Raw genomic sequence first — 15193 nt, forward strand, 5'->3', positions numbered from 1 at the left:
GAATTTAGCTATGAAAAAAATGCATATTATAATGTATATAGACTCTATAATACATACAATTAATGAAACATGAATTCATTTCGATGTGTTTTGGATTGTTTTTGTTTATTCATACTTTACCAAAAATATGTTTCTTTCAGAGTGTTGCAGCATTCTGTTATTAATTATGATTGTTTTTTCTTTTATATAGTTTGTATATTAGCTTAATTTCTTGTTATTGTGTATTACTTCTTTTTATTGCTCTTTCCATTTGTTTGTGGAGAGCAATCGTCCTCAGCCTCCAGCTCGCTGTCATCTTCATCATCCGAATACTCCTCGTACATTTGACCATCGTCATATTCACCCAAGTTCATTTCCGCCTTCAGAAGTGATATAATTTACTTTTTGAAAAATTACAATAAAAGTTACGCGTTTACCTTGCCGCACACATAGACCGGCCCCGTGCCCTGGACAAGCTTAAATGTGACGGATCCATTGGGGAATTCAACATTTGGTCGCAAGCTGCGAGTTTCTCCAACCTTCAGAACAGCAATGGGAATTTTGACTGTCTTCTTCTCGCCGTCGTCGTTCACGTTCGTTTCCGCCTGCAAATGGGCGAGTAGTTTTGTGTTATACGATATTCATGCACTACCTCTCACAGCCGCTCTGCCCCCTTTTGACCAGACAGAGCTCTATCAAAGTGTTGGTCAGTGTTTTTCCATACCTGAACGACGTTGAATTCGCCGGACTTCGCCTCAGGTCCCAGGGATATCTGTTTGATGATCAGCTTGTGTGAGTGTACGATATACTCCTCTGGAATTTCCGGCACATCGAATTGTGCAATTGGCTCCTTTTCACTGAGGGTAACACCTAAAAGAATAATAGCCGTTAAATATACACACATATACATATGCTTATATATATATATATAGTCTGCCGGTAGTGCTGTGTAAGCCAACTATTGCATTCAGCATTCAGCCGTTGGTAGACCTTAGCAATTATTTCAGTTTCATTACCGTAAAAAGACTCGGACTCCATTTGTAAGCTCGTAGACACGTTCTTGTACAGTTCAATTAAAAAGTTTACGAAAACTCTACTTTTCACACGTGCCCCGTGCAATGGCGATAGCTAAAGAGTCAAACGCGGCTGGAATGATGCCATGCATTCATCGATGATATCGATATAATCAGCCGCCGATAGTCCTTGTTTATGCGAACTATTTACTGAAAATTATATTCAAAATAATTTGTTCAATTCAAGCATTTAATATAAGGTATAAGATATCCATTTCATTGAATAAAAAAGTAGCGAACAAATAATTACGACTGTATCTTGCTGTTAATGCCAATAGATCTGGTAACGCCAAGAATGGCTAGCACATCTCTATCGTGAGTTTCATCCCTAATTAGTAGCTACCATTTTGCAAAAGTTTTTGCTCAACACGTGCTCGGCGCTTGAATTTTGGGTTTTAAACTATATCAAATAATTGCAATGGCAGAGGAATCATTCTATGGTAAATATAAATTAGCGGCGAGCGGCTTGCGTATTATGTGAGCGACTGCAATTGGAGTATTTGCACCGTGCTGGCCTGGGTTGCCGGCTGCCGGCATTTTTATTCAAGGTTGCGGATCTTCGTGAGTGTGTGTGTGTGTTCATTGGCGCATGTGTGTGTGTGGATATAGCATTCGTACACGGGAATAAATTGTCTGTGTGTGGTTAAACGTTTAAGTAGTTGTAATTTGATTTTTTCTAAATCCACAATAATATGTTTAATTTTATTAGGTGTTACCCTTAGCGCGGAAAACAACAGCGTCACCTGGGACGTTGTCGCCGACGAGGACTATGCGCGAGGCCAGAAGCTGGTCATCAAGCAGATTCTGCTGGGCGCCGAGGCTAAGGACAATGAATTCAACGTGGTTGAGGTAAGTGCGGCAGTGCAAATCAAATATGTCTGAGTGAGTGTGAGAGCAAGTATATGTGTGTCCGTCTGAACATGAGTGTGTTTGTGTGTGTGTGTGTGCGTGCTGCGAATCTCTTATTGAGTTTGATGCATGGACCAGACCGGTTTGAATTCTTTAAGCACGCGCAACATTTTGCCGTGGGCAAAGGGTAATTTTGTCTGTATCTGCAATACGCGCCCTTTGTCTGATATCGTTGTTTGCATATCTGTGACGTCATAAATGCCCAAAAGTCTGCTTTTGCCTACAATCAAGCTTCGGATACCCTCTAATCAAATGTAGCTGAATAGAGTTAGCTATGTTCACATCAAGAAATACTTAAATTACTATCATATAAAATTAATAATACGAATATTTAAGCATAATTGATCAAGAGTATAGATTTTTTGTGGCAAATATATTTATATCCTTAAACTATTTATAAATAATGTCTTAAGACATTTCCAAGAAAACTTTGAGCTTATCTGATATGAAGTACTTGTAGCACATATAGCTCGTATCTAGCACGTCGTACAGGGTATTTTCGGTGCAACTACTTGCCATTCGCAAAATGTAACTGTACAATACAAAACACATTTCATTATTGACTTAAGCGTCATGAAATTTGATCAACTTGACTGCTGTCAGTGGGACAGTTGTTGCCGGTGCTGTTGCTGTGGCTCTTGTTGTCGCTCTCACTCTTGCTGTTTCCATTGGCCACCATTTCTAATAGCTCGGAAAAGTTTTTGGTGTATCTGAACATGTTTCGAGCCTTCCTCTGCAGTCGGCAAACGACGCCCGCCGCTGCCATATTCCAATTCCAGCAGATAAGCTCGCACTGCAGCTGCTGTAGATCGTCCCGTAAAGATACCAGATTCTAAATAGCAAAAGTCAAATTATATATTAATGATATGATATAATGGCTATAAGTCTACAAGTCTACTTGCCAGCGCAACAGTTGAATCGATTGAGCCAATTTCTGAACCTTTGATGATCACCAATGAGACAGTTTTCTCCATCATTGTCTTCTGCTCCGTCACGAATGCCACGGTTTTTATGTTCAATGACTCCGCTGCCGTGTAGTCCACGTTACCCTTTAGCTCAGCCACGCACAGTTCGAGGCCGTTGTGCTATTTGGTATTGGGGAATTGGTAACGAATTGAAAGTGAAATTGCAAATCACGTGGCTATGCCATATTTAATCTTACTTTTTGTGATTCAAGCTGAAACTGTGGCGTCATACTCTTGCCCAGTATGAAGAGCGCATTGATAAGGACGCCCACCAGCATGCCGTACTCCAGGGACCAGAACAAACAGCAAATCACGGTGAACACAAAAGGCACCATGTCGCGTTCTATAAGTAGACAAGGATGGAAATTAAGGATATAGTTAGAAACATGGTCTAAAATATTGCTAAACATTTCTAGACTTGGTTAGGTATCGTCTACGCTATGCAATGCGAATTCTGGGTCCATAGGTTTTTTTGAATCTGTATTTCTCTGAGTAAACTATATGCATATATACTCTCCCAATCTCTGTCTACTCACTCTTTGCACGCCAGATCTCAGCTATTGTGTCGTACTCCACCATAAACAACATGGCTGAAATGATGATGGCTGCCAACGTGGCTTTGGGCAAGTAGGCAAAGACCTGGGTCAAAAAGGCGAGAGACAAGAGTATCAGAATACCCGTAAAGGCACCTCCCAGTGGGGTTCTGACCCCGCTCGCATTGTTGATTGCCGAACGAGCAAAGGATCCCGTTATGGGTATCGATGAGAAGAAGCTGCTGAGGAGGTTGCAAAAACCCAAGGCAATCATTTCCTGCGAAGCATCCACAATCTTGCCCTTAGCTGCAAATATAAAATATATAATAATAATATATATTATAACATATTGTTGGGCTTACGCACAGAATGCTTTGGCAATTGAAACAACCTCCAATATGCAGAGTAAGGGTATTGTGCCCACGGCGCTGCCCAAGTTCGATATCATCTCACCAAAGCCAACAGTCTGACCCTCCTCGTCTACAGTTTCGAATGGCGGTGCACGAAAAGGTGGTAAACCCGGCGTGATTTGCTGGCTGATCCGAAATGGCATGTCCTCGCGCTCACGACTCATCAGATAGCAGATTAGAATGCCAATGATGACGGCCAACACGTTGCGACAGAGCGATAGATATTTAAGCACCGATTGACAGCTGCAGGACTTAAGATCCTTGAGTTTCTGTTGACATAAATACGATTTATTGGCATAATCATTGACCATGATCCATAAGCAATCCCAAACTTACCCTCATGAACAGCAGCAGAATGAGTGTGCAGCAGCCGAGCAGCGCATCATTCAGTCGCGTCTCTTCTATGTGACCAAAGAAGTTAATCCACGACTTGAGAAACTCATTTGATTGGCTTTGTATGCCAAAGAGATTGTTGATCTGACCGCTGCCCACAGTCAAGGCGGCTGACAACGTAAAGCCCGCTATCACTGGCGCCGAAATGAAACGCACCAGCACGCCGAGATTCAGAAAGCCCAGCACCAAAACAATGCAGCCCGTTAGAAAGCATATTAGGACTGCATAGTCTGGCTTGCCGGCAACATGTGGATTGACCATCATAGATATTATGGCTGTGGGACCTGTTCATTTGTTGAAATAACTAATTATTAAGGTAATACAGTTTTAAACCGAAATCTCCAAATGAAGCCATCATCGATAAATATCGATTTTCCAATTATTTCTAACCTTCTGTATATAAAGGCTTTCGTAAAAGGCTTGTTAAATCCTCTTCACCTTATTAAATCCCACCCACATTGATTCGGACATAGTTGGATTCTTATATCGACTTGTTTAACCCTAGTTCACTTATATGGTCTTACTCACCCACTGTAACGTCCTTGCAGGTGCCGAAGATGATGTAGAGAAAGCAGCCCATAAATGACGAGTATAGACCATAGACCGGGGGCAGTCCGGCGACGGCGCCATAGGCAATAGCCTGAGTCACAGCCGTTAGGCCGACGGTCATACCCGCTACGAAATCGACAATGAGGAATTTCAGGGTATATTCGGGCAGCCAAGTCAAAATAGGTAGCTTGCGCTTGACCGTATTTATGCTGCAGCAGGTTTTCGACTTTTCGCGCATAGCTCCGCATACGTTGGGCAGGTGCTCGTGATAGAGCTCATCTGGATAATAGGACACGTGACAAGAGAGAGAGAGGAGAGGGCGTTGAGGGAGTAGTACTTGAATTTTGATTAAAAGCCGCAAATGATTTGGCCACGCTCGCTCGCCTTCTTATCTAGTTGACAATGCTTTAATAATATTTATTGAATTTCACTCTAATCGAAGTGAAGTGGGCCACAACATGTTAGCTCTACCGTCTACTTGTCTGACACAAATTAAAAATCCTCTGTGCTAGATTGAGATTTGCCGTATATCAGTATAAATTCCCATGAAATATTGGTAAATTTCCATTGACAGATTATTTATGTTTTTAAGGTTTTAATCGATTTAGATAATATTGTGGGCGCTATCAATACTTGAGGAAACTAGTAATATATTTTCTTTAACGTTACAATCGGAACAAGGGATTAATGTTGAATGACATTAATGTGTCTACTGTGAAATGCTTATGTGCTCTTTCAATTACAATTAATACGACTATAATTGAAATATTTCTTTCGGGTAGAGAACATTCATTTAAATGGGACTTCGCCTGATATATAGCACTGTAGCTTGATAATATGCATATTTCCCTGACTATTGCTGTAGAGCTTAAGAGTTAAAATTGATTAGGAATGTATTTATTAATTCAAAGTAATTCAAGTAATCTTCAAGCATACACAAAAATATTTTTCATAAATCCACCCAAAATTTTGTGTATGGTCTTGAACCATTTTTGTTGTCTTTTATGATTCTACTTTTATATCTGAAGTCCTTTCTTCACTCAAGTTTTCTTGAAAATCGATAATGGAATCGAAAAATAGATTAAAAATCAATATCAGAATCTTATGGATAATATATGGATCCACCTTTGGCATAAGCAGATATTAATTGTCTTTTTTTTATTTTGTAAATTGTTTTTAGATGAAGTGATATCTTAACCATTGTTGAAGGCTTTCTCTAGTGATTTCACACATCTTAGTTATATTTAGAGAGCTTCTTATAAAGATATTATGGAGATTTCGTCCACACTATCATTTACGTACATCTATAATTATATTTGTATTTCATTCTCGTAATATTTGCATTATCAATTAGTATTCTCTCCCGTTTTTTAGAAATTGAATTGAATTTCTATTTTGCACTCTAACAATTATAGCTCATTTATCAAGTATTGGAACGTACCGTCATAGTCACACATATCTGTAATTTGCACCGTTATATTTTGCACTTTACGCGTTTCTCTCGTAGGGTACTTCACACTGAGTGGATTTTTTTATTAGAAACTGCTTGACAAGTTGTTAAGAAGAAAGCACGTGCTTTCCGATTTGTGGGTTCTCAAGTGGAAGATTGTGGAGGAATTGCTTTGCGATGTTGTCTCTGCCAATGCAGAGCGTTGAATGCTCGACAAGGTATCTTTGCTCCCGTATATAGGGGTATTGGGCTATGCCTACGATTTGTATCTCTCTGTTTTGTTTTTAAGTTCTGGTTATCTCATTTTTTCAATATTGCTGCAAGCGATTGAAATCAGTTAACGCTGGCTATACATAATGTATATGACAGCAGGCGTTGACATTTCTCACGCTTATGGTCAGTGGGAGGGGAGGTGGAACGTGACTTTGATTGACAGGTCAGAAGTCTTATCGATCCTGGTAGCGAAGTTCAAATACCCTGGCAGGCAGACTATGCAGCCTTGTGATATACATGAATTACTCCATTATCAAAACTTAAATAAATATTTTAATTAGGCACGTAAGAGACGTGACCGGTAGCTTAATGCTTCCACTTCTAAGCTCTAGTTTATTTTTGATTGTCATGCACCCATTCAATCTTAAGGATTGTAGGCGTAGAGCTTTAGGGGATGTTACAGTTGTTAAGTGACATTTCCCAAATCTCGCATCTCGCATTGTTGTGATTATAAAGTAGTTAACGTAGAGTATTTGACATTTTTACATAAGCTCTACTTACCCCTTACCCCTTTTCACTACAGCTACAATTTACCAATAGACATATGTTACTGCAAACTAATATGCTCTGCTCTATGTTTTGAAAGAGTATATTAAATGACTTGTCTAATGCAGCAGAAGCCTATCTATTAACCGCATATCTCAAAACTTGGCTAGAATTAACTCAAGTTAACTGGAATTCCCCTACTATCTCAGCACTCTCTTATCTGTAAATTACTAATTTTTTCCGTCTTTCCCTCTGTCTCAACAGGTGACCACAATGAAGGATTCTGTACAGATTCCCATTGCCGTGTTGAAGGCTGGCGAGACACGCGCCGTCAATCCCGACGTTGAGTTCTACGAATCGAAGGTGACGTTTAAGCTAATTAAGGGCAGTGGACCCGTCTATATACACGGCCAGAACATCAAGGACGATGTTGAGGTTGTGGATATGGAGGAAGAAGACGATGAGGACGATGGCGAGGACGATGAGATTGAGCATCCAAAGAAGCGCGCCAAAATCGAGCCCAATGCCGATGGCAAAAACGCCAAGAACCCGAAGAAGAAGTAAATCGCAATCAATGAAGATGTGGAAGAAAGATGTCTCTAAGCTAAATCTGTAGATTTTAAAAGTGTTTTAGGCCCTATAAACAATATACATTTACAATACATAACATAACATAAAACCATACGATACGATATGTAAAACTTGCAACATATATATTACAACCTACTATTTAGTTCCTTTCTCTGAGATTCTTAAAATCAGCAACAACATTCAATTCACGCACTAAAGTACTATAACTACTGATGATGTATACAGACTACTAACACCTATCCAATAAGCCAAGTTGTGTAAACAGCAAACAGAGAACTCCAGCGACTAGTGGGCGCGCCTTGAAGCACATATATTTGTATATAAGTACTTTACAAAACGATTATAACTTCAGTCCCAGATGCGCTTTAAACGCTGTCCTCGATTTTTATACATCAACAAAGGAAATAAACCGAAACTTATAAAAAAACTAAACTAAGGAATGTTTTAATTAAATAGTTTAGCGCTCACTAAACGCAGCTGTCATGCTGCAACAATTCTGATACTAAATTGAAAAGCGAAGGTTGAAATGGGTGTTCCACCAAGAGATACCCTATTTTCGCAGTTAAGATACAGTATGGCGCATAAGTCCACGCACCATCTAGCGTCTATTTTATGCAGCAGCTTTGCCAAATTGAAATTGAAACACAGTTTATAAAGAGTATCCGACTAAGGCATACTCTACCTATGAGGAATGGAAGAGCACAATTCCTGCAGTAGTTGGAAATTTGGTTAAACGTAACTCATCATGCTTTACATATGTTTTATATATTTCTCATTCAGGAATCCAACAAAACATATTCTTTGTGGGTTCAATTTTTTACTGTAAATATCATTTGAAAATATCGATACTACAAGAAAACCAATGTTGTGCAATAATTTATATTTCTGAGTAATCTGCATTCACACATTCATACCCGCATCTGAATTCTGATCTAGAATACAAATATATATGTAGATGCTTTAGGAGATTCCGACCAGGTTAAATGAAAAATATCCCCTTACAATTTACGAAGTTATATTTCCTTTAATGATTTTCACTTAGTTGATTTTCTTAGCCATACAGACGAAAAGTTCCGGATGTAGAGAATTGAATGCCTATGAAAAATGTTCTTAGCCATTCTAATTTCATATTCAAAATATCTTCAGCTAGGATTAGACGTTGCAAAAGCAGTTGCAATCGCTGTTCCCGTCGCGGCTTCCATTAATTGCAGTGTATGGGGCTGTGACGCTTAGGCGGGACTGGGCATCACCTTGATCCGCTCGAAGGCTGCCTTCTCCAGCGCCTCGCGGTGCTTGGGGTCGGCGACCTGAATCAGTTCGTACATGCGCTGGCGCACATTCTTGCCAAACAGGGAGGCAACGCCGTGCTCGGTGACCAAGTAGTGGACGTGGGCACGAGAGGTAACAACACCAGCTCCTGAGGGATTACGAATGGGAGAAAAGGGGGGCATTAGTAAGAGGATCTAGGGCCGTTGCGGACTTTAGTTGACTTTACCTGGCTTAAGCATAGGCACAATCTTGCTCTGTCCTTTGTTGGTGGTCGATGGCATGGCTATGATTGGCACGCCCAAGCCATCGAGGGCTTCTGCTGCACCGCGAATGAAGTCCACTTGACCGCCGAATCCTGAATAGAAACGTGTGCCAATCGAATCCGAGCACACCTGACCAGTCAAGTCCACCTCGATGCAGCTGTTGATGGCCGTCATGCGGGGCTGCTGCTTGACAATGCTCGTGTTGTTCACATAGTCAATGGCCAACATCTCTGCAAATAATTACAGCGGATTAGGGAGTCTATATAGCCAATAGGAGTTCAGGACTCTACCGATGAATGGATTATTGTTGACAAAGTCGTAAAGGGCCTGATTGCCGATCAGGAAGGAGCCAACGATGCGACCCTTATGCATAGTCTTTCTGCTGTTGGTCACGCAGCCTTTCCTGACCAGTTCGACAACACCGTTGGCGAACATCTCGGAGTGGATTCCCAGATCCTTGTGATTGTGCAGTGAGTTCAACACAGCGTCCGGAATGTTGCCAATGCCCATCTGGAGTGTGGCGCCATCCTTCACCAGGTTTTCGGCAATCAATTTGCCAATCTTCTTCTCCACCTCCGACAGCTCGCCGGTGCCGTGCTGAGGTAGTTTGTCGTCCACCTGAATAGCGAAATCGAAGTGCGACTTGTGGATGATGGAGTCGCCAAAGGTGCGAGGCATATTGGGATTGATTTGAGCTGCAAGCAGAGGGCAGAGGTACAGGTAAATATACAGTACCGAGCAAAAATGAGTGAATGTTTCACAACTTTGACTTTCATCACGCATAAAAATTAAACCATACAAGCAAATTAAGATTTTGTTTTTTATACTTGTTTATTAGTTTGTTCTTAACAAATAGAAAAAGTTGCAACGCTAAATCAGCTAAACTCAATTAATGAAAAATAAAAAACCAAAAAAATCCACATAAACTCAATTTTGCACGTTTCATAATTGCCAATACTTTGGCTCTTCTACTTCTCTTCTCAGCCGCAATCATCCAGATTTCCCCATAACTTAGCTCCTTGGGTATTCTTCTTAGTCGTAGATTGAGCATGTAGATTTACCGTTATCTTAGTCCTTTTAATATTCTTATTTGTAAAGCGATTTGAAGCACATTTTCTTTTCGCAACAAATTTAAAATAATTGGTGAAATATAATTTTAAAATGTGGAAAATTTCAGTTGACATTGAAAATAGTGGTGTGTGCCTGACCGGGAAGGGATTTCCTTCGCTTATTATTGCCGAAAAGCTTTGAATCAGCCGAAATTTGACTCCGAAAACTCAAGTCAAAGGTTGCAAAAAACTGTTCTCGGGCTCTGATGCTCGCCTAATGATGTCGAAAATTAAGAAAAACAAGCTGCTAGCACCAAAGGGTGTTTCTCTAGCAATTAATAAAAATGTTAGCAAATGGACTGCTAGAAGAGAAATTCGTGGCTTCGGATATGTATCATTCGTTAAAAAACAAACCTGCATTGTCCGAAAAGAATATGAAGGCGCGTTTGAAATTTGCAAGGGATCACAAAAACTGGAGCATTTATGATTGGAAACGAGTTGTTTGGTCAGATGAATTAAAATTTAACCGTTTCCAATCATATGGAAAGCAATATTGCTGGTGCAGACGTGGGGAACGCATTCAACGACATCATGTAAAGGAAATCGTCAAACATGGCTGCGGCAGCATTATGGTTTGGGGATGCTTCTCTTGGTAGAACGTTGATCCTCTACATAGAGGAAGGATTATATGAATATTCTTCAAACCCATCTTCCTAAATTCACTGATAAATGTGCGTGTCCCCACAGAGAAAGGGTTTTCAACAAGATGGCGATCCAAAACATACTGTAAAGATTATTTAGGAATGGATAGGAAAGCAGAATTTTAAGCTAATTTTCGCTCCATACATATAGAGTCTATATAAATCCTATCCCGACTTCAATCCTATTGAAAATCTGTGTTCAATAGTGAAAAGACGGCTGGGACAGTATGATGCAGCCCCAACGAACATTGACAGCTTATGGGAGCGCGTAGAAGCGGAGTGGAGCCAATTTCCGAAAGAAATGATTCAAAGTTTGGCTGAGAGCATGCCAAAAATAGTCAACAAAATTATTGCTAATAAGGGTTTTGGACTAAATATTAAAAATGTTTAGTTTTTTTAGTTTTTAGTAGTTTTTTTTTAAACGTGCAAAATTGAGTTTATGTGGATTTTTTCGGTTTTTTATTTCTAATTTTTTTAATTTTGCTAATTTAGCCTTGCAACTTTTTTGTATTTGTTAAGAATACACTAATAAACAAACACACACAAAAATTTGTTGATTTGCTGGTATGGTTTAATTTTTATGCGTGATGAAAGTCAAAGTTCTGTAACATTCACTCATTTTTGCTCGGTACTGTATATATCTATATATGCATATGTATATGGTAGGTATGAATTCCTTACCAACAATCATCTTGGAATGCAGCAACGCAGTGCGAACGCAGTCGACGCTGGTGCCCAGCGAGCAGAAGCCGTGGTTGTCTGGCGGCGACACGTGGATGAAGGCCACATCGGGCTTCACCAGTTTCTTGGAGAAGAGCAAAGGAATCTCATGCAGAAAGATATGCATATTGTCGCCCCGCCCCTCGGCAACGGCCTTGCGAACATTGCCGCCCATGAAGAAGGAGTTCGAACGGAAGATGCCCTCGTACTCGGGCTTGCAGTACTCGGCCGGTCCCTCCGTATGCATGTGGCAGACCGTCACGTTCTCCAGTTTGTTGCACTTGCCGTGCTGTGACATTGCGTTGAGCAACGCCACGGGCGTGGCCGCAGCACCCTGCGCGAAGACTGTGTCGCCTGTAAAGCAAATGGAATTGATTAGAATACAAACATTTATTTGTGATTGAGATTGATTGAATGCATTTGAAAGTCTCGAAAGTCTTAAATGATAATTATATATATATCCCCTCTAATGCAATTTACCTGATTGATTGATTGACAAGCTAATTGATCGATAGCCTGATTAATATTACCAAATTGATTGATAGATTGATGATCGCCCTAGAAAATGGCACAGGCAGTGAATACCTCACAAAACAACTTTGAGTTATTGAAGACTGAAGTGGAATTTAAATGTTTAGTCTAAAACAAATTTATTTTGCAAAATGTTTTTTAATTTAGGACTGATTGTACCTCTGATTGACCAATTGATTACTGTCTTAGTAGCTACATTTATCTTTAATGACTCTTGTGATTGCTTGCATAGATTTCACTTAATGACTTCATTCATTCATTAAAGGTTAAACAAATTTAAATGAAGAGAATCAATTGACTGAATTATGAACTTCAATCATACAGTCTAAGCTAGATTTGTATTTCGTTGATTAATGAATTTGCAATTTGATAATTGACATCCTTTAATGGCTATTTTTATTTATGATTACATAGACACATTCTATAAATGTGGAGTTGTAAAGGGACTGATGAATATATCACTTTTGCAATCAATCATATGGCCTAGGAAGCAACACTTGTATTCTTAGTCAAGTTTAGAGAGTGCACACTGTACTTGATACGATACGACTAGTTGGCCTTGCAATCGTCCAAACGATCAACGAACTTACAGTATATGCAGAGATACACACATATACGTATACACTTGTGTATGTATGTAAAGCTGTAGGCATGCCAATTTTCTATTTATATGGCACCCTACGGATGCAAAATTCTGTCAAAACGTTTCGCTTCCTTATTTTTGATATCTTAGGCCAACAAGAAAAACAGAAAGTGTATAGATACATATATGTGTATGTGTGCATTCTGTATGTATGTATTCGTCTATTCAAATATACAGTTAGATAAACTACAAGTACTTGATATGAATAACAAACACCATTAATATTTAATAAGCTGTTAATGTTTGTTCTCTCTCTCATTATTCAAGCTTATCGAATAACCGCCGCACGCATGTCATGCAATCGCCTACATAACAGCTGCGTACCTGCCTCAAAATGTTATCGAACCGAACGATGCCGCGTAATGCCAAAAAATAAAAAAGAATTTAAAATGACAACAACAAGAAACACTTTTCCAAACGATATGACGTAGTTGATTTAGCTTTGCTCGTGCTGTGCAAATTGATCTAAATTTAGAGCGCCAATGCTAACCGATGTTAGATCGCAAATGGAAGAAGCAGAAAAAACAGTTGAAGTGCGAGCTAATAAACAATCAGTTTAAAACGTAAATAAACTGTACGTTATTGCAGAAGGCGTGGCAGCTTGAATAACTAGTTTCATTAGGATTAATAATATTCTTCCTTCTTCTGTTAGCTCTTGCGCAACTTGTCGATTGAAATTAATTGAATCAAAGCTAAATTAGTATGAACAATTCGGCAATTTCTTTGGTATGGGGAGCTGTATGTTATCAGTGCTATAGCACCGCCCACATGGAAGCAGCCAATAAAATGCTAATGCGAATGCGAATGCCGCAAAACAGCAATTTCTGATATGTTGTTGCATAATGTCCAACATGCATATATTCATTATAGCGGTTTCAGTTTATATATTTATTAATATTGCTCTTATCAGCACAGCTGTTAACTGCCAGCCAAGACGCGAGCGACTGTGTTATGTATATATTTCAATCTATGTACGTGTGTGCGTGTGAGCGTTTCTCTTTGCGTGTGTGTGTGCGTCTTCAAGTTGAGCTTCTCTCGCAGGGAGCTGAACAGCTGGACAGAGTACAAAGTACACGCCACTATTCAATCGTGCTCAACACTGTTTTCATATAACAAAACAAGAACAACAACTGCAGCTCCTATCTGCTGATCTACAGTGGAATTATGCATACATTATGTATAGATTAGAATAGTGGATTTTGCATACGTGGGGGTTGGTCATAAATTACTGATATGGACATCGTCTAATCGTAGGACTAATCACGGGCAATTGATTTCTATATGGCCGTTGCTATTGAGCACCCTGTAATTGTCCACTTAATATGTTTATGTACTTAGGCACGCACACACTCACACAAACAAATATGTAAATAGTTTAGATTTACAAGCGCCACACAAAGAAAACACATAGACACACACACACACACACGCACATACATATTTATAATAAAATTTGCATGCGATAGTGACAACCCCCACGGCCCTTTTGGCTGTTCGCATTTTCATTCTGTTTTTCTAAGCAGTCGAACCAGGGCGCACTAGTATGTCGGTGGGGGGAGGGAGACAGCAATCACGGTAGTCGCTGGCACGTTACATAACACTGTCGATTTTATCACTTCGCTATGTTTTGGCACTGAGTATGGGCTGAAATTGGGCATTGTGGGCGGCAGCCGCCACTATCGCTAGCCGACTTACCAGACTTGATGCAGGCCACAGCCTCCTCGGGCGACACAATTGGCGGCTCGCGTGGCAGCGGATGCGACAGCTCATTCACATAGGTGAAGTAGTTGTTGTGCGAGCCTACGGCGGCGTTCGCAGTGGGCATGGACAGCAGTTTTTTCATTTGACGAACATTTCGGATCAGTTGTTTGCTCATGATTGCACGATTAATTAATTACAAACACACTGGCACAATAGAGAATGCAGGCCTTTCCTTAAGGTAGTGATTGGAAATCTGGTTTACACTGCTCGCCCAGAACAATTCTTATTGTGTCTTGCCGCTCCAGCGGTGCGATTACAACTAGCCAAAAGCACGAGCTTTACCACACCGCAAAAGCTCTTCGACAGTGGACTATTCAAGTCGTCTTCTGCATCGGGTCGCAATTTTAAATTGGGATTCCAAAATATTATCTACATTTCTGATTATGTTACACAACAAATAAATAAAAATAAAATTAAAACATTTTGAAAATTATTTTTATTTATTTTGTTTTGATTTTGCAAACGACTTGACTTGTAAGTCAATTCATGACGTTGTTCAACACTGTAATGTGAATGACATGTGATTGGGTGCGCGCTAAAATTCAAAGCCTATGGAGTTTGCTAGTGCGCCCAAATTTCTGGCATTTATAATGATTATCGTGATTATTATGATAAGAAATTAAATCTTTATTAGGAAATAATATG

At 39.8% G+C, this 15193-nt stretch overlaps 4 protein-coding genes across 4 annotated transcripts; 1 reads left to right on the forward strand and 3 right to left on the reverse strand.

Annotated features, from left to right (window-relative positions):
- Positions 1–78: 78 nt before the first annotated feature.
- On the reverse strand, positions 79–1122 carry LOC6575445 (nucleoplasmin-like protein). The gene is made up of 4 exons (XM_002001418.4): positions 996–1122; positions 704–849; positions 417–584; positions 79–359 (listed from the first exon to the last, which is right to left on the reverse strand). Exons 1-4 carry the CDS (start codon positions 1015–1017, stop codon positions 225–227), a joined length of 471 nt encoding a protein of 156 aa, XP_002001454.1. The 5' UTR covers positions 1018–1122; the 3' UTR covers positions 79–224.
- A 257-nt stretch (positions 1123–1379) lies between these two features.
- Positions 1380–8043, forward strand: LOC6575446 (nucleoplasmin-like protein). The gene is made up of 3 exons (XM_002001419.4): positions 1380–1492; positions 1762–1901; positions 7285–8043. Exons 1-3 carry the CDS (start codon positions 1471–1473, stop codon positions 7582–7584), a joined length of 462 nt encoding a protein of 153 aa, XP_002001455.1. The 5' UTR covers positions 1380–1470; the 3' UTR covers positions 7585–8043.
- On the reverse strand, positions 2316–6489 carry LOC6575447 (sodium-independent sulfate anion transporter). Its single transcript, XM_002001420.4, has 8 exons — positions 6253–6489; positions 4791–5090; positions 4206–4546; positions 3826–4138; positions 3463–3765; positions 3124–3269; positions 2864–3046; positions 2316–2793 (listed from the first exon to the last, which is right to left on the reverse strand). Exons 1-8 carry the CDS (start codon positions 6266–6268, stop codon positions 2533–2535), a joined length of 1863 nt encoding a protein of 620 aa, XP_002001456.2. The 5' UTR covers positions 6269–6489; the 3' UTR covers positions 2316–2532.
- Positions 8044–8609: 566 nt separating the features above from the next.
- Positions 8610–14992, reverse strand: LOC6575448 (4-hydroxybutyrate coenzyme A transferase). The gene is made up of 5 exons (XM_002001421.4): positions 14483–14992; positions 11575–11967; positions 9434–9838; positions 9107–9373; positions 8610–9028 (listed from the first exon to the last, which is right to left on the reverse strand). The coding sequence occupies exons 1-5, from the start codon at positions 14661–14663 to the stop codon at positions 8841–8843; spliced, it is 1434 nt and encodes a 477-aa protein (XP_002001457.1). The 5' UTR covers positions 14664–14992; the 3' UTR covers positions 8610–8840.
- Positions 14993–15193: the final 201 nt, after the last annotated feature.

This window comes from Drosophila mojavensis, unplaced genomic scaffold, assembly GCF_018153725.1.
Source record: "Drosophila mojavensis isolate 15081-1352.22 unplaced genomic scaffold, ASM1815372v1 contig_231, whole genome shotgun sequence".
In the NCBI taxonomy this organism is placed as follows: Eukaryota; Metazoa; Arthropoda; class Insecta; order Diptera; family Drosophilidae; genus Drosophila; species Drosophila mojavensis.

Bases quoted from the DNA above. Each gene is read 5' to 3' on its own strand.
- LOC6575448 (XM_002001421.4), bottom strand. From the start codon at position 14,663: ATGAGCAAACAACTGATCCGAAATGTTCGTCAAATGAAAAAACTGCTG. The intron at 9,374-9,433 runs GTAGAGTCCTGA...AATTATTTGCAG, and splicing joins CAACAATAATCCATTCATCG to AGATGTTGGCCATTGACTAT. The intron at 9,029-9,106 runs GTAAAGTCAACT...GTAATCCCTCAG, and splicing joins TGTGCCTATGCTTAAGCCAG to GAGCTGGTGTTGTTACCTCT.
- LOC6575446 (XM_002001419.4), top strand. From the start codon at position 1,471: ATGGCAGAGGAATCATTCTATG. The intron at 1,493-1,761 runs GTAAATATAAAT...TAATTTTATTAG, and splicing joins GGCAGAGGAATCATTCTATG to GTGTTACCCTTAGCGCGGAA. The intron at 1,902-7,284 runs GTAAGTGCGGCA...CTGTCTCAACAG, and splicing joins ATGAATTCAACGTGGTTGAG to GTGACCACAATGAAGGATTC.
- LOC6575445 (XM_002001418.4), bottom strand. From the start codon at position 1,017: ATGGAGTCCGAGTCTTTTTACG. The intron at 850-995 runs GTAATGAAACTG...TTATTCTTTTAG, and splicing joins GGAGTCCGAGTCTTTTTACG to GTGTTACCCTCAGTGAAAAG. The intron at 360-416 runs GTAAACGCGTAA...TCACTTCTGAAG, and splicing joins CGGTCTATGTGTGCGGCAAG to GCGGAAATGAACTTGGGTGA.
- LOC6575447 (XM_002001420.4), bottom strand. The intron at 3,270-3,462 runs GTGAGTAGACAG...GTCTACTTATAG, and splicing joins TGAGATCTGGCGTGCAAAGA to AACGCGACATGGTGCCTTTT. The intron at 2,794-2,863 runs GCAAGTAGACTT...TTTGCTATTTAG, and splicing joins TCGATTCAACTGTTGCGCTG to AATCTGGTATCTTTACGGGA.